This window comes from Prunus dulcis, chromosome 1 (genome assembly GCF_902201215.1).
Source record: "Prunus dulcis chromosome 1, ALMONDv2, whole genome shotgun sequence".
Classification (NCBI taxonomy): Eukaryota; Viridiplantae; Streptophyta; class Magnoliopsida; order Rosales; family Rosaceae; genus Prunus; species Prunus dulcis.
The window spans coordinates 11,431,641-11,455,057 of record NC_047650.1 but is presented as its reverse complement, the minus strand read 5'-3'; the positions used below and the strand labels follow the sequence as shown (position 1 = coordinate 11,455,057).

The 23,417-nt window shown below is 38.7% G+C and overlaps 1 protein-coding gene across 2 annotated transcripts; it reads right to left on the bottom strand.

Annotated features, from left to right (window-relative positions):
- Positions 1–1,218: 1,218 nt before the first annotated feature.
- Positions 1,219–22,824, bottom strand: LOC117613928 (chromatin structure-remodeling complex protein SYD). 2 transcript variants are annotated; one of them, XM_034342545.1, is made up of 34 exons: positions 22,695–22,824; positions 21,763–21,877; positions 21,583–21,644; positions 20,662–20,750; positions 19,742–20,575; positions 19,160–19,335; positions 18,586–18,752; positions 18,426–18,490; positions 17,544–18,314; positions 17,183–17,352; positions 15,793–15,890; positions 15,132–15,317; positions 14,802–14,982; positions 14,527–14,721; positions 14,408–14,451; positions 14,039–14,095; positions 13,781–13,877; positions 13,526–13,698; positions 13,225–13,438; positions 12,960–13,085; positions 12,763–12,852; positions 12,003–12,119; positions 11,845–11,925; positions 11,606–11,713; positions 11,312–11,481; positions 10,637–10,715; positions 10,463–10,537; positions 10,230–10,327; positions 10,035–10,142; positions 9,488–9,545; positions 9,132–9,362; positions 7,799–9,017; positions 4,076–7,701; positions 1,219–3,698 (listed from the first exon to the last, which is right to left on the bottom strand). In XM_034342545.1, exons 2-34 carry the CDS (start codon positions 21,865–21,867, stop codon positions 1,488–1,490), a joined length of 12,081 nt encoding a protein of 4,026 aa, XP_034198436.1. In that variant the 5' UTR covers positions 21,868–21,877; positions 22,695–22,824; the 3' UTR covers positions 1,219–1,487. The 2 variants fall into 2 exon arrangements, with proteins under 2 accessions (XP_034198436.1, XP_034198435.1); XM_034342544.1 differs by having other exon boundaries at positions 19,742–20,578; positions 22,695–22,800.
- Between the last annotated feature and the right edge of the window lie 593 nt (positions 22,825–23,417).

Here is a 23,417-nt window from a genome sequence, read left to right as displayed (position 1 = left end):
CGGCTATACGAGATAAATTAGCATAGCCGCGCGGCTAGCTTAATCTCAATTCCTCTTTTTTTAATTAGTTTAATTAGTAGTTATGTATTAATTATTATTTACTTAGTGAATAATTAGTATTTAAATATTTAAATACTATTCTTCTGCCAATACGTATAAGAACAAGAAACAGTGCATACAATGTAAGCCTATAAGATTCAAAAAAAAATTGATGTAACCAAGAAAGATAAGTTATATGGAAATTGTATACGTAAACAAAAATAATATAATTTTTTTTCCTTTACGACCGACCATGGAGGAAGTGAGTCCAAATCTACCCACCCACCACTCCCTTGAAGAATCTCAATATCCCTGCCGTATTTCATTGGTCAAGAAAGCAATGCGAACAAGTAATTGCAAATAATTTCTCTTTGTTTTGTGTGGAAGGAATACTGAGAAAGAGGAAAAGAAAAGAAAATGGGAAACTGGGTAGTTGTTTTGGAGGTGTCTGGAGGTTGGTGGGGATGGGAGTGAGAAATCAACGGTGAGTTTCCCTTAAATTTCCCTAGGGATTTTTGGTTTAAGGGCTTTTGCCTTTATATTTGAACCTATGGCGTTCTTGTTTATAAAACATTAATTCAAAACTGAGTTTTGGTCAATTGAAAGATACGAATAAAACAAGATCCTAAAACGGAATGCTAGTAAAAGTAAATCAAACATGATAGATTCAATTCCTTCTTTTCTTGTGGGGTTTGCTTTTTACTTTGAAGAATAAAAAGATAAATATGTCCTTGGACTAAAAATATTTTCTTAAAAGCAGATATGAGCTTAGTCAAATTGGCTAGAGCGGATGTGCTCTTCACTCTGTACTTGAGTTCGAATCTCTCCCCCCATAGTTTAGATTAGATCAAAGTAGAATATCGCTTGTATAAAAAAAAGACCTGTAAGTGAACAAAATGAGTGAGAACATACAGTTTTTAAAAAATGGAGTGTAAGTGGATAAAAAAGGAATGGAAAAATCAATACCCTTACTTTATACCCCGAATTGTGTAATCAGATTAAATTCTTAGGTTGATAGAGGATAAAAATAATCATGAAACTCTTTCGCCTCAAAGGAAAATGAACTTGTATCATGGAGTTTCTGGCTATGAATCTGTGACCATTGGGCTTTTTGCTGCAAAATGAATTAGGCATGCAGTGATTGAATCCTCCCTCTGGGTATATTTTACAGATTGCAACGAACGAAATTTAGGCTCCAAATTCTTAAAGAAAGGAGAAAATCAGGTTAACAAAAAGTTAGCTGCTGACATCTAAATTCAGCGCCAGTAAAAGTTTAAATCCCAGTGATAAGTTTGTGGAAGACAGTTCGACAAAATAAGTCATATAAATACTCTATCTACACACTAATTGGAAACTAAATATTACCCCTTTATAAAGGGCAAACTATACTTCACTGAATATATATGTTTTTATGGTCTAACAAGCTGTACAAATTCTAGTCAAGATACTCATTCAACTTCGGGCTGTGCCATTGAGCTACCACCTGGTTTCTCAGATGATGACTCCACAGTTTGACCTTCCTGTGCTGTTGAAGATGGCTCAAAATCCATGTTCTCCGACTCGTTTTCTGGCATTGTCCCACAAACCTGAGAAGCGCCACCAGCTTTAGCTTCAGTTTCTGACTCCTCCGGTGACTTGGAGCTGCCTACAGGCCCCACATCAGATAAGGCTTCAATACCATCACCTCCCATGGCCAAGATAACTGGAGGCTGATCCATGCTTTCAGACATATTTTCTGGCGTTGCCACACAACCCCGAGAAGCATCACCAACTTTATCTTCAGATTCTAACTCTTCTGGTGCTTTGGAGCTGCCTACAGGCTCTGCCTCAGATAAGCATTCAACATGATCATCCCCAACAACCAAGTTAACTTGGGGTTGATCCGGGTTTTCAGGCACAGTTTCTGGCACTGACGCACAAACCTGAGAATCATCACCAACTTTAGCTTCAGATTCTAACTCTGGTGATTTGGAGCTGCCTGCAGGGCCTGCCTCAGATAAACCTTCAACGTCATCACCAACTTTAGCTTCGGGCACAGTTTCTGGCATTAATGCACAAACCCGAGAATCATCACCAACTTTAGTTTCAGATTCTGACTCTGGTAATTTGGAACTGCCTGCAGGCCCTGCCTCGGATAAACCTTCAACGTCATCACCAACTTTAGCTTCGGGCACAGTTTCTGGCATTGGTGCACAAACCTGAGAATCATCACCAACTTTAGTTTCAGATTCTAACTCTGGTAATTTGGAACTGCCTGCAGGCCCTGCCTCAGATAAACCTTCAATGTCATCACCAACTTTAGCTTCGGGCACAGTTTCTGGCATTGGTGCACAAACCTGAGAATCATCACCAACTTTAGTTTCAGATTCTAACTCTGGTAATTTGGAAATGCCTGCAGGCCCTGCCTCTGATAAACCTTCAACGTCACCACCAACTCCAGCTTCGGGCACAGTTTCTGGCATTGGTGCACAAACCTGAGAATCATCAACAACTTCAGTTTCAGATTCTAACTCTGGTAATTTGGAGCTGCCTGCAGGCCCTGCCTCAGATAAACCTTTAACGTGACCACCCTCCTTGGCCAAGGTAACTAGAGCCTGATCTGGGTTTCCAAATACAGTTTCTGGAATTGACCCACAAACCTGGGAAGCATCACCAACTTTAGCTTCACATTTTGACTCCCCTGGTGATTTGGAGCTGCCCGCAGGCCCAGCCTCAGGTAATGCTTCAACACTATCACCCCCCATGGTCAAGGGAGCTTCAGACTGATCCATGTTTTCAGACACATTTTCTTGCATTGTCCCAGCAACCTGAGATGCATCACCAACTTTAGCTTCACATTTTGACTCTTCTAGTGATTTGGAGCTGTCCATAGGCCCTGCCTCAGATAAGCCTTCAACACTATCACCCCTTATGGCAAAGGTAACTGGAAGCTGATCCAAGTTTTCAAACACATCCACTGGCAATGTCCCACAAACCTCAAAAGCATCAACAATTTTAGCTTCAGATTCTGACTCTTCTAGTGATTTGGAGCTGTCTATAGGCCGTGCGTCAGATAAGCCTTCAACACTATTCCCCCCTATGGCCAAAGTAACTGGAAGCTGATCCAAGTTTTCAGACACATTTCCAGGCAATGTCCCACAAACCAGAGAAGCATCAACAATTTTAGCTTCAGATTTTGACTCTTCTAGTGAATTGGAGTTGTCTATAGGCCCTGCCTCAGATAAGCCTTCCACATTATCGCCCCCTATGGCCAAGGTAACTGGAAGCTGATCCAAGTTTTCAGAAACATTTCCTGGCAATGTCCCACAAACCTGAAAACCTTCAACAATTTTAGCTTCAGACTCCAACCCCTCTGGTGATTTGGAGCTGCCTGTAGGCACTGCATCAGATGAGCCTTCAACACTATCACCCACTATGGTTGAGGTAACCAGAGGCAGATCCATGTTTTCTGATACAATTTCTTGCACACTCTCACAAGCATCAGAAGCATTCACTTGAGGAACCATTTCAGCTACAGGTGTTTTTGAACCCTCCTCCATCACTGAGCAGCCAACTTTTCCCTCAGATGGACCTACTACCTCTTTTCCTTCAGTCTCCATGGAAGATGCAGGCAGGTCAACGTTTTCTGAAATAGCTTCTTCCAGCAGCATCACGCCAACCTGAGTAATACAAATATGAAATTACACATTAATAATCTAAGTAATAACAATAGATCAACCTTGTGATTGCCTGTGGGCATTGACATGCACTTACTTGTCATAAGTAATCGTTATCCTATACCTATCGAGACATTACGGTTTACAATTCTGTACAGTTGGAGGTTCTGAGATAAATTAAGGAGTTTCTTTTCCTAGGGTTGAGGGGGGGGGGGGGGGGGGGGGGGGGGGGGGGGGGGGGGGGGGAAGAAGGGTTTAGTAACTTATAAACTAACAAGCCAACTGGCTACCAAAATCAAGGTACAAAACTCTGATCAATTTAAAAAATAATAATAACAATAAATGAATGTTCAACTTAATTCCCATTGAGTTCAACCAACCTTAGATGCATCCAAATGATCAACCATCTCAGGTTCAGAAACCTTTGATTCCACCTGTGGTGCTAAGCTGCTTACAGGATCCTTCTCGGATAAGCCCTGAATCTTCTCTTCCAAATCCACACTTTCTGATACAATACAGTCTGGCAAATCCCCAGAATATCTGGGCGTTTCCATTTGATGATCCATTTCATCTTCCTTTCCATTTGGTTCATCCAGTTGTACTGAGCTGCCATCTTGATCCTTCTCAGAAGAGCACTCAGTCTTTTCCTGCTCTTTTGTCAAAGTAGATAAAGGTTGAACTGCAGCTTCTAACATATTTTTGGGCACAAACACACCAACCCGAGAAACAACCACATTATCAGTAACTAAATCTTCAGATGTTTCCTCCAGCACTATTGATCTGTTAACTGGACCCCTCTCAGATGAGCACTTAATCTTTCCTTCCTTAACTGCTGCAGAAGATGAAGGCACAATAACACTTTCAGTTTCTGTTAGAAACCCACGAGCCTGAGAAACATCCATTTCAGCATCAGATCCTTGTGATTCTCCCAGTAGGTCTGAATTCCCACTTAAACGTTTCATAGATATTCCATCAATCTTGTCTTCTTCTTTCATTTGTACTGGACTGCCAATTACACATTTTGCCAATGAGTCCCCAATCTTTCCTTCCTCTGTCACTAAAGAAGATAGAGGAGAACCTAAGTTGTCTGTCACAACCATTTGCGGTAAAATGCCATCAACCTGAGACGAATCAATTCGAGTATCCCTTTCAGCTCTAGAAACTTCTGGTTCCTCCACAGGTACAGATCTGCAAACTTGATTCTTCTTAGATATTTCCTCAGTCGTCCCTTCTCCAGTCACTAAGGAAGATGAAGGTGGATCCATACCTTCTGATACAACATTCTCTCGCAAAGTTTCACAAACCTGAGATAAATCAATTTGAACAACTGTTAAAGCTCCAGGACCTTTTGAATCATCCAGTAGTATCGAACTGCAACTTGGCCTCTCCTCAGATGAACCCTCAATATTTTCTTCCTGTGTAATTAAAGATAAAGGAACATCCAAGTTTTTTGGTATAAGTTCCTCAGACAAAATAACATCCTTTTCAGTAACTGAATCTTTCCTTTCCTCTGAAGATGACGAGCTGGACTTTTGGCACTTCACAGATGTGCCCCCTACTGGTTCCTCTTCCACCAAGGAAGATGACTGTAAGATTTCTGATCTATCTCCTGAAACGAAACCATCATCCTGAGAAACAACCAATGCTGCACCAGAACTTTTTGGGTTCTCCTGTGCTACATAGCTGTCAACTTGACCTCTATCAGATGAGTCATTGATTTCTCCCACCGTTAACAATGAAGATGCAGGTAAACTCGTGTCTGATACTTTTTCAGATGGATAACAACCAACACAAGAAACATTCATTTGATCACCCTCGGAGGGGACAACTTCCATATTGCACACATCAATACTACCATCCTCAATCACATCAGTTCGAAGTTCCAAGATGCCCTTTTCAGTAGGAATATCATGCATAGTATTATGCCCCGAGGCAACATCAGCTGACCCAAGAGTGACTTCGAAATCATCAGCCTTCGAGGAAATTTCAGGATTCAAAAAATTACCTTCACCAGAACAATTAGCAGCTTCAGATTCTGTACAAGGCACATCAACCTTGTCAATACAACCCCCACCAAACACAATATTTGGGATTGTGGTAATAGTTGTGGAAATTTCATGGCTTATATCAACAGGAGAAGATTTTGGACAACCTTTTGAAGCAGACTCAACCATTTCTCCAGAGTCATTCTCAGCCATGCCAGGAAGCTCCGAATCCTCTAAACCAACAGACATGGGTGCACTCTCTCCTGGACAAACGTTTTCAAATGTTGTGGATACATTATCATGAGGGGAAGATTCTCGAGACTCTCTTGAAGAAGGCTCTGTTTTGTCTACGGCATTTGTTTCAGTCATTTCAGGAATATCAGGAATGACAGCTGAACGATCTGGACTTGCAGAAATGGGTGAAGTGTCTTTAGAATGATTGCTAACATCATCAGAATCTTTGGGAATTAGGGGAGCGCACTCAAGGCTGGCCGCATTACAAGGAGGAGATGTTGGATGCTCTTTAACACAAGGCTCTATCTTGTTTTCAGAATCAATCATAGCAGGAGGGCCCACCCCACCTGACTCAACTGGGCCCTCAGGAACAGGAGGTGTCAATCCAAGATGAAGACTAGCATTGTCAGTATTCATGGAAATCGTAGGACACTTATTGTCACTTAAATCAACAGAAGAGGATTTAGGAGACTCTCCTGACAAAGATTCAGTTTTGTTTCCACCAATCACCTGAGGATGCTCAACGCTACTTAAAAATACCAAAGATGAACTTACCTCACTCCCACAGGCCCCTATACTAGAAGCAGTCACATCAACATCTGGAGACACTGTTTGAAAAACAGTCTTACTCACCCTAGTTGTGCCATCAACAGAAAGTTGTTTCGAACCTTTCAATTCTTTGATGGAGCCCACAGTTGTCTTGCTTTCAGGTTGGTCCATATTAGTGATGGGAACATGGGTTTCATTCAAAGCAGGTGTCTTGTCCCTCTCCCCTTGTGCATCAGTCCCAGTAAGGTCAAGTGCATGAGCTGCTGTTTCCAAAGTTGGCAGAGTAGGACATGATTTATCCTCCAAACATTGGCTTTTGGCTGTGTCCACAGGAATCTTACTTGATAAAGGTACACAGGGGGCAACCCTACCTTCTCTCCCGAAAGTTTCAGGAATTTTAGCTTTTGACAAAATTGTTCCAGAAAAGACCTCCTTCATCACACGAGCAACATCATTTACATCAGCAGTCTGGATACGGCCCAAAGCAGAACTCTTATCAGAAGATCCAGCAGCACTGTCAAGTGCTGATGTTGAGTTTGTAGGTTGCCTATTGTGGGCAGAATAGCCTGACTGCTCTTTTCTTTTTGGATCATGACCCACTAAACTGCTAGCTAAATGCACTTGGCTTGTCTGGGCCTGAATAGCATTTGTCAGTTCCTGTCCATCAGTACCTTGCTTACTTCTCGGAGCAACAGACTTACTTCCCATTGTAACAGCAGATGCATTCTGTAATTGAGAATTTAATTTTGGATCCTGACCGGCTGGACCATCAGAAACAGCAGGTAACACCAGAGCCTGCTTCCTTCCCCTACGACGGGGTGCTTCTGCTCTGCTTGAAGTCTTTCGACCTTGCCGTTTGACTTCTAGTGATTCGGAAGGGCAAGGAGTGATCGATTGAGATGCCAGAGGAACAGAATGGTACGAAGGCGTTGACTGAGAGCTAGGAGCAATCTTAGCAACGTCATATTTTGTCTCACTGGTGTTTTCCACAGCAGTGGAACTGGGAAAGGAATCAGTTAAAGGAGTATGAGCTGGAGCCGCAGTTATGGAAGTTGCAATAGCTGGACAAGCTCTATCCTCCAAACTCTGGCTCTTATTCACCTCAGCTGGTATGGCAGCACCTTCATTCCCTGAAACCTTGTCATTCTTAGGTTTGGATGAGCAACTTTCAGGCAAAGCCTCTTTTGTCACAGTAGCATTGCATGCAATAACATTTAGGCTTTCCCCTGTCGCAGGGCCTGCACAATATTAAAATGTCAGTTTATGTAAGGAAATTTATCATGATTTCAGTTGTGAAAAATTATTCCTAAACATGCATGCATGCACAGTATTTACCCAGGGTTCTGAGGGCAGTCTCGTGTATCATTGATGAGCTGCTTGTCTGCTTGGCTTCAGCTAAATTTACTGATTCTTCAGTTGAGTTCAGATTCTGACCAGGCAAACCATCAGCCTCTTGCTTACTTCTCGCAGCACTGTCTTTGCTCACAGATAAATCTCCAGGTTTAACCTGTGGTTGCAGATTTGGTTTTAAATCCTGAGCATCTAACACATCAGGAACAGCAGGTGATACTGGCACCTGTTTCTTTCCCCTACGCCGCTGTGCTCCTGCACCACTTTGAGCCTTCCGGTTTTGCCCTTTCGTTTGCACAGGTACAGAAGGGGAAGGAGAAGATTGAGAGGAAGGAGCAACAGATGGGGAAGGAAGGGTTGGCTGAGAAGTCAAAGCCATTGCACCACCAACTTGATGATCAGTCCCATTGGCACCTTGTAAAGGAACAGAACCAGGTAAAGAATCAGGATGTTGGACTGCAGAAGTACAAGAAACAGTTTCGCTCATGCCAATGGCTTGATTTTCTAATGGGTTCACAGATGTGTTCTGTGATACTTCATTTTGTTTTGGATCAGAACCAGCTAATCCACCAGAAACACCAGGTGATTGTGTCACCTGTTTCTTTCCCCTACGCCTGGGTGCTTCTAATCCACTTTGAGTTTTCCGACCTTGTCCTCTTACTTGTGTTGATGCAGACAGGCTAACAATGGTCGTTTGAGAACCAGGAGTAACAGAAGGTTTAGGAGCAGATGGCTGAGAGCTAGGTGAGGCCACGATACTATTAGGTTGTACAATTCCACCAATACCCTGTACATTAACAGAACTAGGTGATGAATCAGGGCCTGAATTTGTTACAGGGCTCGACACCATTCCTCTCTGTAACCCAGTATCCACTTTGACAGTTCCAGAAGGTGCTGTAAGAGCCATCGCAGATGGTGATTGATCCAGTGTTGCTCTCTTTGGCCTTCCACGGCCTCGTTTAGCTGGTGGTGTAACCTCTTTACTTTGCTGTATCTGGGGCAGCTCCACAGACGGTAATGGTAAGTGTGGTGGCAGTGAAGCAGGAAGTTCTGTTTTACAAACAGCCACCACAGACCCACTGTCATCTTTTGGCAAGTTTGACTCCATAAATTCTTCCTTTGATTTTGTGGGGGAATCAGGTGAGTCAGCCTGACACAACTTTTCAAATTCCTCTTCTGTCCATTGTTCTTCATATGAACGCACCTAAAAAGCATTGAAAGAAACAGATTCACATTCAATTAGCAGCTTTGTGGTCAAAGAAACACAAGAACATAAAGGATACAATCAAGCAATAAGAATCAAATATGAAAAACAAACCTCTCTTGCCCGTTTGCCCCTGCCATAACGTTGAGTATCAAGGCCCCCAAGAGCCCCACCCTTCCGCTTTACCCCGACATTAGACACTTCACCAGTCTTTGGCACCTCATATACCTTCATTACTTCACAGAACTCCTTCAAGTCATCGTCTGTAACGAGGCGAGAAGGCAAAGGAGGCAGAGTTTCAGAACCATCCATGCCTTGAACACATGCTAATTTCCTCCATGTTGCCTACAAAATTATTTTTTTTAATAAAGCTGCAGCATCAGAGGAATAGGTAGCATGCAAGATATACAAGGATACTTATGCAATGTAAAACCAAAGAGACAGCATTGAGTGCAAATGTAAGTGAATACCATCTCTTCTTCCCGTCTTCTTTTGTCAATAGTTTCAAATACATCAATTTCTGGCTCACTGCAGGAAGAGAGGCAATCATTGATAAATCAACTTTTAAAAAAAAAATCGAGCAAAAAAACTTCGCATAAAATAAATTTTTCCTTCATTAATCATTAATCAGCAAGCAAAAAAAAAATTCAAATAATAATGACAAACAAAATCCAGCAAGCGAAAAATGGCTTTGCATATTAATCATTAACCAAATCCAACATACTAATGACTTCTGATTGCGAAATTCCCAGCCCTTCTGAGTTTGTAGATAATTTTAACAGGAGGGAAAAAATAGGACAGCAAACTCATCATTGCTAATGAAAACAGTAAATGTCATGAAAGCCAAAGCAAAACGGCAAGGTACCATAGTCTACAGAGTGCTCCATCTATTCAAGAAACCTATGGATGGAAATGCTATTCCCTATAAAATTGATGCTGAAACAGGAAATCTCATTCAGACGACCAGTCACGTCAAGAGCAAAATATAAACAACAAAAATCGTCAGACTGTATGTACCTGCGAGCTAAGAGATCATTTAAAGCATCATCATCTAATACAGGTGCAGCTTCTTCTTTCTTACACTCACGCAAAAGGGACTCCAAATATTCTCTTCGATCTTCAGCACTGTGGTAAAACAATTTTCAAGAACAATTAGCAACTTCTTTAGAAGAGTATGCAATAGAGTTTAGCTCAGCAACAATTCAAATTAACCTTGTATTGTTGTCAAAGAAACCAGCAGTAATGCTCTGATTCGCTACTCCCAGTTTGTGCTCAGCTGCAGCTCTGACTTGTTCCTCAACAGTTTGAACCTTATACAAAAGAAACAATTCAAGCACTTAGACATCCAGACTCCTAAAGTGTAGATAATTTAATTTCAAGACATAAATAGAGAAGAAAAAGAGCCATTTCAAATTGAAACATAGCCCAGGGGAGAAATTGCATACTGTTTCAAATCGAAGAACAAGCACATCCCTCTTCTGGCCAATTCTGTGAGCCCTTGCTTGAGCTTGCAAATCAACCTGAAAATTTACAAATGAAAAAATAAATCAACTATAGAATTGAAACTATATGGTTTAAATTCAAAATATAAATCATTGAACAGTAATTTTGAAAATTGCCTGTGGATTCCAGTCAGTGTCAAATATTATCACTGTATCTGCAGCTTGAAGATTTACTCCAACACCACCAGCCCGAATGCTATCAAAATCATACATATGTCAGTACCATTTACACTAGTGTGCACACAATCATGCCTGCAGACACATATCAGCACAACAGAACTTCTATACTTTTTATTTACTACTTGCTAGTAACAACCTACGTCAGTGTCAAGCACGAAGCAACCCAATATATGGTGGCCTAATTCTAGAACCCAAGTGAGATTTTACTAAATTAGTGTAGGATTCTTACAGCCTATTTGGTAGAGCTTTTGTATAAAGTGCATCTGTTGGAGGCACATAAGAAAAATCATCAAACATGAAATGCATCCTCCATAATCACCTTGCAGTCCTTTTCCACGAAGCACTAAAAGTGTTCCCCTCACCACCAAAAACACTTTTGTCCATTTCAGACAAAAACTCAATAATAAAAACCACCTTTTATCGGAAAGTGCTTTTGACACTACAAAGCACACCTTTTGTTGCCTCCAACTTCACATGTAAGGTTTAACCTACAGCTAAATCATAGCACAGCCCCTGCAGGCTCTCCCTCTAACCCGAAGTTCCCGTAACCTATTGAACCACCTAACCCAGTAAAAGCAGACATAAAAGTACAATACGCACAAAAAGAATCACCTGAGAAGAAATATAAAAAAGGGAGAATCCGGTTTATTGAACATGTCAATAAGGGTACCACGATCACCCCCAGATGTATGTCCATCCAACCTGAGGTACCGATATTGTTTACCGTTGAGATATTCCTCCATAACATCAAGTAGCCTAGTCATTGTGGAAAAGAAAAGAACCTGCACAGTAACAAGTTCCAATCAGTTGCACTCTGATATCAAGTCCAACAACTGGAATATTCATAAAAAGAGAGAGTTAAACAAAAAATAATGTCGCCAGACACAGGTAAAATGCCTTCCGTACCCTATGATCTGTTGCTTTTAGCTTGGGAAGTAATCGATCTAACATCTCAAGCTTCCCACAAAGCCTTATAATTGGTGGCAGATAATGCTTTGGTATATAGGTATCAACCTACAAGAAGCAATCAGACAAAGAAGTTTATCTTGAGAACACAAGGTAATAATGAAAATTGCTTCCTTCTCCCGTTCAGCATCTTTTACATAAGCAAATAAGAACTTAAAATGAACAGGTAAAGAACATGCCTCCTCTGCATGAAGCTGGCTGAGATATGGATGATTACATATATTTCGAAGCTCCATAACAGAATTGTGCACTGACCGGGCCTGAAAAAAATGTGTAAATTATAATAAGATACACTCAACAGTTCACCTCCCTAAATTGAAAGGAGAACTAAAAATACCTTGGAATTTCCAATTGTACCCAAATTATCTTCTACCCTCTTCATCAAAAGCTTCTGATAAGCAGAAGCCTCACATCTTACAAGTCTCTCAATCTTTTCGGGTAGTTCATTTTCAACCTGCCAAAAAGAAATTAAAATGCAGGAACATTAACATAGAAACTTCCAAAACTCAACATTTACAATTGAACGCCTTTTTAAAGATAGAACAGAAACTTCAATAAAATATTACCAAGGGCCCAGAAGCAATACATTTTATATCAAATTTCTCAATGTAACACAGTCCATAACAAATCAAATACAAAAGCCAGATGCACTAAGCACCTAAAGAAAATATTCAGAAGTCAAGTCTTATTGGAAGTTAACCTCAAGTCAATCATGCAGCACTGCATATCATAATCAAACTACCAAGTCTACACATGCCTTCCATACAGAAATAATGAAGTTAACCAGGATTTTGTTGATCAACTGACATGTATGGGATTATCATGGATAAGACACAATGTTAGTATCCAAGTCATTTCTTAAAAGTTTTATGGCGACAAAACAATTTCCTTGACCAGAATACATAAATGGATACAAAAGAAAGAATTCCAGAAAACCATAGACATGCATGCCTGTATGCGTACACATTCATGTATAAACACATTACATGCATATAAGAAACCAGATTTCAAAGCCACACAAACACAAATAAATCCAAGACAAAAAACACATTCCAAACGCAAATATTATTGATAAGCAGAAAACAAATTTTAGGAACCTTATGCTTCAGCCTCCGAAGGACAAATGGTCGAAGAACTTGGTGAAGACGGTTTATGATCAATAGATTCTCCTCCTCAGAGAGTAAGGCCTTGTCAATATATGCCAACAATACATACACGACTGTCAGATTTTAATGCAACTGGAGTCAATAGTTTTTAAAACGTCAATTCTCAAATACAACATTCCAAAGCTTACTTGGTCAGCTGTGCTATCACCACTACTTTCAAATGGTTTGTTGAACCACTGAGAAAAATCTTCTGATGAATTAAAAATATTGGGCAACAAGAAATTTAGTAGCGCCCACAACTCCTCGAGATTATTCTAATCAAAACACAAGAATAGAAAGTAATCAGGATACTGCATAAATACACAAAAGGAAAGACAATACACATTTATTAAACCGCAGAAAATGAGTGCAACAATAAATAAAAGAAGAGCACACGAAAAGAGATCCTGAAACCTGCAGTGGAGTTCCAGTTAACAGCAATCTGTGAGAGCTTTGATAATGCTTCAACTCAGCATTTAACTTGCAGGAAGCATTCTTTATCCGATGGCCTTCATCAATTATTATATAATGCCAGTGTAATTTGCTTAGTTTAGGTCTGTCATGCTTATTCATCAGATACTCGTATGTAGTAAGGAGGACATTAAATTTCCGTTGAACTATTCTTTCCCTGCAATGTAAAGTACTTTCTGAGCTTCTGTATAAATATAAATAAAATACATAAGGAAGTATAGCAGTTCGGTTTTAATGGGATTACTTGAATAGCCTACGTCTCTCCTCAGGGGGCCCAGCATAGACGATCCCAAGAATACTAGGGGCCCAAAAGTTAATTTCTGATTCCCATCCGGGTAACACTGAAGATGGCACAACCACTAGGAAAGGTCCTCGATCATTTTTTGTTTCCATCAGGTAACAAATTAAAGAAATAACCTAAAAACAAACATGTTTTAGATTATGGACACGTAAACTGGAAACAAACTGTGAATGGTTTAGGCTCATAATCAATCCCTACCTGAACAGTTTTACCCAAACCCATTTCATCAGCAAGTATACCATTCAAATGATTGTTGTATAGAGACACCAACCACCTTAAGCCATTCATTTGATACCTGAATGTCAAAAATACCATTTTTAGAAAAATCACACATGAGGTGTTAATAAAAACACCTCCCTTGATCAATTCAAAGGGTTGAGAAAAAGAAGATCAACCCTTTTATCCTTCCCCCAACATAAGATAATATATATATCTATCAGATCACATTCTACTCACTCTCTCAATTTTCCACCATTAAGAATAGATGGCTGCTTCGCGATATTCTCTTTTATACTGCAAAAACCAAAGTTGATTGTAAGATACTTGGTTAGAGCTGTAAATCAGTACTATTACGGGAAAATAATTTGTCAAATTGACAGCGTCAAGACAGTCAGACTTTCATATTTATTGAAATTTTAAAAAAAAAAATAGATGTCCCAACTTCTACGTTAAGAAAGGAAATCTCTTAAAGAGCAAAAAAGGAAACAGAGGTTAGCTGAGTTCAACCACCGCTAAATAAATGTTACAAAGTGAGGAATTCTATTCTAAAGCAGCAAAAAAGGTGACATCAACAATGAATCCATGATAAAGAAGCCATATACATACCTATGAGCCATCAAATAGTACTTCTCATTGCTTTCCATGTAATGCTGCAAAACAATGATAAAATAACACAATGAGCGGGAATTTCAAAAAAAACTGTAGTGTACAGAGAACAAACTTGCCTTTGCCTGATCACTTTCATCTTCATTTTCACAACTAGGCTCACTCTTCTCAGTAGCACCTCCACTTCCACTTTCATCCATATCAAGCTCAAACTGACTTGCCACAGCCTTTGCATCTCGTAGCTTGGATCCGAGCTTTTGAAGATATTTTTCCGTCTCTTTGAGAAGTTGCTTAACACGGTCAGATTTGGCATCCTATCATGAGTTTCAAAAATGTTATGCAAAAAGAATAAAAATAAGATGCAATCCTAAAGTCAGTAAAATTTAGAACATACCTGCACCATTCGCAGATATCCCTCCACATCATTGATCTTCAATAAATTTATCTTTTCACGTTGAATCCGATCAATCTTCTCACGATGGATGCGTTCCTTCCTTTTGTGGAACTCCTTCGCATATTTATTGAAAACCTTCCACCGCTCTCTTTTAATTTTAAACGCATCATCCAGTCTTTCCCTGAAGTCCAGATTAGAAAGCAAGTCAGAAAAGCATGCACAACAAACCAAATGAAATAGGAGAAATGGAAGTAATGATTACCATAGCTCCTCAAAAAACATAGAAAGCTAAAGGTATTGACACACACTGGACAAAAAGAGAGTACGTACTTGTGAACCTCTATTTCACCAAAGAACTCCTTTTGCCTCTCCCGAATTCTCTTTTGTCGCTCTTCCTTCATCTTTTGCTCAAACTTTTCAAGTTGTTTTATCCTCCTACCATGCCTAAATTTCTTACAGTTTCTCAAGTGATCCATTTCAGTATTGATTGGTTTGAAGAAATCATTCAAAAATTCACTGCCCAAATGAAACAAAACAAGGATTAAGTGTCTAGAAAATAAAACAAAATATAGAGAAAAGATTTGTACCATTTAGACTGAGAAACAAAGATAATATATACTCCCTCTGTCCTGAATAAATGGTCTACACTTCCCTTTTAAGAATCCAATCCGAAATTCAAATAATTTATTTCCCCTTTTTTCACAATAACCTTTGTCATCTCCTTAATTACATTTTATGCAAGTACTTTGGATTTTTAAATTTAAAAGTAAGATTAATAATTGAATATAAACACATGAGAAGTAGGTAGGAAAGCATTAAAATAGTTACTTAAAATTTTACAAGAAAGCATTAAAATAGTTCCATATAATTCGGTAGGAAAGCATTAAAAGTGGTCCTTAAAATTCATTTTTTCTGTAAAGAAGGCAATTCCGTAAAGGACAGAGGGAGTAATTGGTTTCCACATGGAAGCTCATAAAGGATGAACAATAACCTCCGGAGACGGCGTTGCAGCTCGAAGAGTTGTAGTTTTTTCAGTTCTATAACACTTTTGGTTTTTGCAGATATATCTTCAGATGAGCTCACATTTTCCTACAAGTAGTAAAATGCACTACATGAGGCGCATAAGATATCAAATACAGGTCCAAAATGAACCCATCAAACCATGCATCTGGTTCAATTTATCTTTCTGCAAAGAAATAGTCATCATATGTACACAAGGGAACACAAATTCATGCACATAGAATAGAACCATCAAATCTATTAAACAACGCATATACATTGTAAAGAAGCAAGAGTCAACAAAAAAGGTCAGGCAAAAGGCACAGGTATGGTCACATATCAGTAACTGGTTCCACTTCCACATGACAAACCCAGGTTGAAGCTCCAACCACATAACAACTAGGCAAAACCATGATATGGAAATCATTTATCAACTCCAACATCTTCAAGGCAAACAAGACAAGTACATAATTTCCTTTTCGTAACTGATGTATTGTTTGAACAGTGAGACACACGTTATGAATAATAAAAGCACATGAAAAATAACAAGCAAATCATATAAATATCCCTTCAGTGATGTGAACATTATTATGTGCCCAAAAACTTTTCTTGTGCGACTCTGTTCAGCGCTATCCAAACACAACTAAGATTGCAGAGCATAACACACAACTTACACAGCAGCAGATAGTTATATTAAAGTTTTTATTCATCTTTTAATTCATTTTTATTCATCAAGCTATGAGGTGCCAATCTTACTAAAGAGGTAAACTGACACCCAGATTTCCATTCTTCCATCATTCCAGGAGAGAGAATTTTTATGTTATCCAAAGCCCCCATGATCAAGTCATCATAGAGCAGCACTGTGTTCCTTCACCAATACCTTCTTAATGCCGCTCCCACAAAGAAACAAGATACAAATTTTATACATCCATCATGTTTAACTTTTCTGGATCGCAACATTCTTTCACAGTACACATACTTGAAATTTATTATGATTGCTATCACTCCAGAAACATTTTCCATAAGAAAACAATTAAGTTGGAGACATTAGTCCTTGAATTCTAAATCCAATCCTTCCCCTAAAACTTCTAACACAGTTGTATCAGTTTTAAATATAATTCTATTTAAAGTATGTGCATATGTTCCCTTTTGTATTTGACAGAAGTTTTGTTAGGGGATTATTTAAGCTGAATTTCAGTTTTACAGTAACCTCCAGAACCCCATCATGCGCCCCCACTCCCCTTCCCCCAAAAGAAAAACAATAATACTAACTATAAATTAAACCCATACCAATCATCAGGCAGGAATTATAAGGAAAATATGTCATGGTAATAAAAGGACATAAACAATAATTGAAGTCACATAATATCTTTCTAACGGACCTTTAACTTGTGGAAACATGTGGCAATTTTTTGCCTTGCTTTTAGCTGTTTTAGAGTCCAATTTTGTTCATCCAGAAGCTTCTTTTTCTGCTTAGCCATAATCCACTTCTCTGACATAGTGTATTTTGGTGAAGGTGGCAAGTCAGTACGGTTATCTTCCTTTACTTGTCCTGTAGTATTAAAAAAAAAAAAAAAAAGGTCATTTTCAGTGTCAATAAGAGGAACTGATTTTATATAACTAAAAAGCATTTATTTTGAAATTCAGATACCTATGAATCACCTACCACCACAATTAACAGAAGTAGCAAGATCAATGCAAAAGAAAAAAACTCTGGACATAGATTGGTTATACTATTCTCACCATGAGAAACGTGTTTTGGCATCATGTGAGCGTCCTTTGATGCACTTGCTGAGTGATGATCATTGCCAATTCCAGAAATTGGTTTCCAACGATCTCCAAATGAAAAAGAAGTCGGGTGATTATCAGTATGTTGACTACCCAGAGCACTGCTGCTACCAAGATTTGGGAACTGACCAGGTGCATTATTGTTTCTTTCAGACACCAACTCTGGCTGACCAGCAGAGGCTGGTAACAGTCCCCTGGAAACTTCATTCTGATTGCCAACTCCAGTCCAGCTGATTACATCAGAATTCTGCTTATTCATACCCATTAGGGAAGAAGTTTGGTTAGCCCTTCCAACTTGCAAATGTCCATTTTCCATATTTTCCACAGGATTACTAACAGGTAAACCACTCCTTGCACCTGAAGATTCAGGCTGCTGTGATGTCATGGTTAAACATGCTGGTGAGGCTGTGGTCTCCAGGGTCTGTGTCTCAGATTCTGGTTTTTGTGAAGCAAGAAGATGCTTTCTGTCTTCAGCGAGAACAAAGAGATCTGGAGGTGGGCCATTCTTTTCTTCCATATTTGGGTTCTCAGTTTCTTTTGACAAAGAGTCAGTCTCCAGGAATTTTCCGGTGGATGAGGCACCGGGAAGCATTTTATCAGTTTCCCTCTCATTGTTAAGTCTTCCATATGGTGTAGTGGAATCAGAAATGCTGTTTGGCTCATTTGAAAATTGTGTTTTTCCTTTATGGTCAATGAACTCTTTTCGAGGCCCATCCGTACTGCCACCTAAGATTTTATAATTTCATACATCAAGGACAGTAATATAAAAGTTGCTGCAACTTGGCAAGTTAGTAAAAATTTAGGACTTTTATTTAAAATAAAATTGAAAATAGTTACCTTCTTTAGGAAAAACATTTCCCAGTGCAATTTCAAGATGAAGTTTCTTTGGCATCAAACCATTTCTGCATGCAGAAAACCAGAATTTAACGCAACCAAGACAAAGATTTGAACCAGATACCAAAAAGAATAGCATCAGAACGAAAATAAAACAAACTACCTGAAGGCTAAAAAGACAAGGCACTGCGCTCTGAGCTGTTTCAACTGCTGTTCCTTGAAAGGCATGCCAGGAGAGCCAGAAGCCAGGTGGACTGGAGTTTTACCAGTATCTCTCACAGCTGCACTTCTCAGCATACTCATTTCTAATGCACTATTTTGCCTTCCAGCCTATGAACAAATGTAGCATAAGCAAATTACATACACAAGCTTTCAAACAGTAGAGTTGCAAACGGTTTCATGTGCAGAACAAATTTAAAAATAATCTACACGTATCAAATCACAGCAAGACAACATCAGTTAAGAAGATGGGCAAAATGATAAAACAAAAGGATCGAAGTCACACAGAACACATGCAGTATACACATATTCTCAGAACTACATGTTTGCCCTTACATTTGAAAGAAGAAACACATATGGTAATCATATTGTAGTAGCTATGTTCTCTTTTATTTCGCCTTCATCCTCATATATCATGTGAGAACACTACAAATCACTGAAGTTCAGCATGGACACAATTGAGCACAATGCCCTCATTTTGCCTAAAAATAGCAAACAGAAGGGGGGAAATTGAGTACCTGAAATATCTTATTTGCATCGGCTAATATATTAGTATTTCCTCCATCATGCTCAGAGACCTTTCCAGTTGAAGGCATCGCCCCACTGTATTGCATTGGACTTGAGAATCTTGGTTCTGCCACTTGATATGAACTAGATGTAACTGGAACACCTCCTTGAATCTTGCCAAAAGAACCTGAATTTCCAACAATATAATGTGAGCCTTAATTACTCAATGACCCGGGAGATATTAGAGGAGGTTCGGCCTCCTTAATAAGATTAACCCCAACTTGAATAGTTTCTTTTTGATCGCTAACTTGAATAGTTTCTTCATTTGTAAATAAATGAACAAAGGAGAAAATACCATTCAAGAACAAAGATAATTCATGGTTTTAATTCAACCAAAGTTGATATCAAAATCAACTAATCTGGAGGTCAGGAGATTGTTTAAGGACATGGTTCAAGGTCCAAATTTTTCTATACCAATTTTGATCCTGATTAATATGAAACATCTTTAATTTTTCCAGCACAAAAATTCAGGTTCATTGATTTCCAACAAGTTAATTCTGCAACTTTAAAAACAATGTTTACCAAATTCTTACTTGATCCAGGTGATGGAGATGTTGACTGCTGCATTTGAATTTCTGCTGTCATATTACTTGGGACAACAACATTAGAAGAAAACCTGGGAACTTGAGACTTATCAAATGGAAACCCAGCTTTACTTTGATTCCACACACCCATAGTGTCATGTGTAAGAGGTACAGGAGCAGCCTGCTGCTGTGCTAAAGCATTATGAGTAGAAGAAACTTCCATTTCTTCAGGGTGTTTTGCATTCGGAGCCCGAGACATCGAATTGCTAGTGTTTGTCAAATCCAACTGCTTTTCTGTCAAATTTTGACCTTCTTGCTTGGCTCTAAGCAGTGGTCTCATGCTTCCAGAGAAAGATGTAAAATGTTCCATTTGACCACTACTTGGAGCAATATTAAAATTAGCATTTTCACCACCTTTAATTGGGAAACCAGCCGGTGGTTCAACCTTGTTTATCTTTCCCTTCCTCGTATTAACTATAGCATTTCGAGTATCAAGATGTTGAGGGCTATCAAGATGTGGTTCTGTAGGTATGGATGTATCTCCCCTCTTCCTCTTAGTGGTGGCTTTTTTACCATCCTTTCGATTCACCTGTTTGTCCCAGTTTGCTGTATCACGCCTTTCTTGTGACTGTGAATTGGCAGACCTAGAGTCCAAGCTAGATGGACTTTCATGATCAAAAGACTGACTACTCCGATGAGTAGTAGATCCTTGATAATAATCCTGCCCTGTACTGCTAGGGCCAACAGGTGGTCTGCTTGTAGAAAACGGGTCCATATTAGACATCTCATTTTCGGCCAAACCTGTTTTGGAATCTTTTGAAACTCCAACAGCCTGAGAAGACCCTGCTGAAAAATGGCTGCACAGTTATCTCAACATGACCAAAAAGTATGATTAGCAGATTTGGTTTAATTAAAATGAAAATAATTACCTGTTTGAGCTCCACCAGACAAAGGAAGGCGTGATGACTTCAAAGCTTCAATATCAAGACCATGTTGATTAATAACAGTCTCCATGGCCCTTAGTGGATGAAGGAAGATAAGTTAGAGAAAATGATAAGCTATAATGGGGAAAAAAGACACAATTGACAATTCAAGTAAGAGAATGCAGGCATTTCAGGTATAAGTTGCGTTTCTCCTCAGCAATAATTGATATACTAAAACAAAAGGAAAAACCAAGACAATTAAGAACAACTCACCCAGAAAAAATAGTTTTCATGTAAAAGAATCTTCTATACCAAAGCAGTTTAATCTTAAAATAATTTTATTTTCTACCAAAAACAAGTAAATTACTTAATGGCCTAACCAATATTATTGGATACAATTCAACTACCCTCACCGTGTGATGTGAATACCTGAATAAAATAAAATGCAGCCTCATCCTCCAGATTAATAAAGTACATAAAATTCATGTCCTTGGAAGTTGCAAGCTCGTAGATTACAAGTTCATTGTCATGAGGATTTACTAAATTCACCAACCGCATGTAAAATGATAACAATGCTAGCACATTTTTTAAATTCATTTATGTGTCTATATTTTGTTTCATTTTAAACCCAGAACTCCACTTTGTCGATGTTGCTGACTCAGCTTCCAAACTGGGGCCCACCCCCGAACCCTACAATCTTTTGGGGCAGGAAACACTGGCAAATTGCTAGATAGGTACCTTGATGAGAGTCGAACCCCTGACCACATGCCAGGGCCCAAATAGATTCCCAACCACTGAACTAACAAATCATTGGTATTCATGGGTCTATATAACTCATGCAATTTTTCATATATTTCTTATTATCATAAAATAAGTCCACTATTAACAAAATACCATCAAATAGAGTGAACAATGATTAATCTTTACCTTGATATCACTTGATATGGCATGGAATGTTCCTTCCCACTTGACTTCATGTGTTGTAATATCTGCATTTCTCAAGAACAATGTAAATAAATACATGTACGTTGATGTCATAACAAATAGAAGTAAACAGAGGGCGCAAAGAGATAAAAGGAAAATTTGTCGAGAGAAATCTATACTAACCACATAAAGCTTTGTGGCAAGTTTGGCAGGCTCATCTTTAGAATCTTGAATGAGCTTGTGGAGAAACTTTGCCGCCTCCAACTCGACATTATGCGAAGATGCCATCTCATTTGAACTAATCATGCAATTAGTGAAATCAAAGAGCAGTAAAACATAGCTATCATAGTCAATGAATGAATTTTCTGGTTCAGGATTGCAATCAGAAACACCATTCACATATATGGTTGAGGATTGCAATTTTGATGTACAGTAGTAACCAATAGCTTTGATCTCCTGATTGTAATAAATAAATAAATATTAAAAAAAAAACTAAGACAAGCCTAGCCAATAGACCTGCTTATCAACATCTCATACACTCATGCATTAGATTGTCTTCCAAGAAAATAAGTCCTCTCCCCATCAACTAATATGAGAGAGAAGCATTGAATGCAGTGGTGAAATAAGTGCTTTTCATTTAATGCAAAGTAAAAAATTCTTAAAAACATCAAATGGCGGCTACAAATACTTCCTATTTGAGATATTGATCAATTAGATCACTGCTATCTTCCTAACTAGTTTCTAAAATTGAATACAGTAATAATACTATCAATTTAAGCCAATTTTGAAATTGAATTTAAACAAAAAAAACCCAAGTCAAGTTTAACACATAAGCACACAAGAAACCCCAAATTTTGACCAAAACACTACCTTGGCCCTTGTTGTATGAAATTCGGAGCTCGAAATTAGTAAAATACAGATAACGCTTGAACCAAAACCATCGCAAATTGTATACAGGAAGTAAATGTTGGCCTTGAAAAACAAAAATTGATATTTCCAGAAAGTATCCGAATTCGATTTCTTAGCGTTTTGACGTTTGAGTTCGAAAACAGTAAAAATGTGGACGACGATATAACACAAAAGGAAAAGGTGCAGCTTGAAACGCAACGGGTTACCTAATCGAAGATCCGGCCCGGAATTCGACGGCAAAGCTGGTGAGAGCTCGTCAGCTTCATACACAGAGAGAGCGAGAGAGAGAGAGAGAAAGTGCAAATCTGTAAACCCTCGCTGAGAAATGTATCTTGCTTTGGGCAAGCACGTACAGAGATAATTGCGTGCGAAACTTTCACTTCGTTTAAATTACCAGATAGCCCTTTCATTTAACTTTTTTTTTTCTTTGCCTAGAAGTTTTCTCCACGTACGGCTCAAGAAAATTAAATTATTATGTCTATGAGACTATGAGGTTCTCAAAGAAAAACATTTTTTTTCTTCGTCATATTTGTCAACAAATGGTCATAACCAAGCTCGTAGATAAAATGTACTGGATTTCTTCAGGTTATAAATAAATGTGCTCAATTACTTACCATAAAATAATGTGCTCCATTTCACCAAAAAAAAAAACAATGTGCTCCATTTCAACAAAAAAAATAATGTGCTCAATTGCTTACCATAAAATAATATATACATTTAACTAACGACTACACACGTGAAAACGAAAGATAAACTATGAAATTTAGAGCATCTCTAAGGGAGATATCAAATGCAAAATGTTAAATTTGAATTTGATGACTTATGTGGCAATTTGATACTTTGGAAAAAATTTAACTCCACCCAAAATGTCAAATATCATATTATTTTATTATATTTTTAAAAGCAAATTGGGCTCATATGGTGCATAA

Excerpts from the sequence above, each read along its gene's own strand:
- LOC117613928 (XM_034342544.1), bottom strand. The coding sequence starts at position 21,867 with ATGGCATCTTCGCATAATGTCGAGTTGGAGGCGGCAAAGTTTCTCCAC. Across the intron at positions 15,891-17,182 it reads CATGTTTCCACAAGTTAAAG|GAAAATGTGAGCTCATCTGA; the intron begins GTCCGTTAGAAA and ends TACTACTTGTAG. Across the intron at positions 15,318-15,792 it reads CTGCAACGCCGTCTCCGGAG|TGAATTTTTGAATGATTTCT; the intron begins GTTATTGTTCAT and ends TCATTTGGGCAG.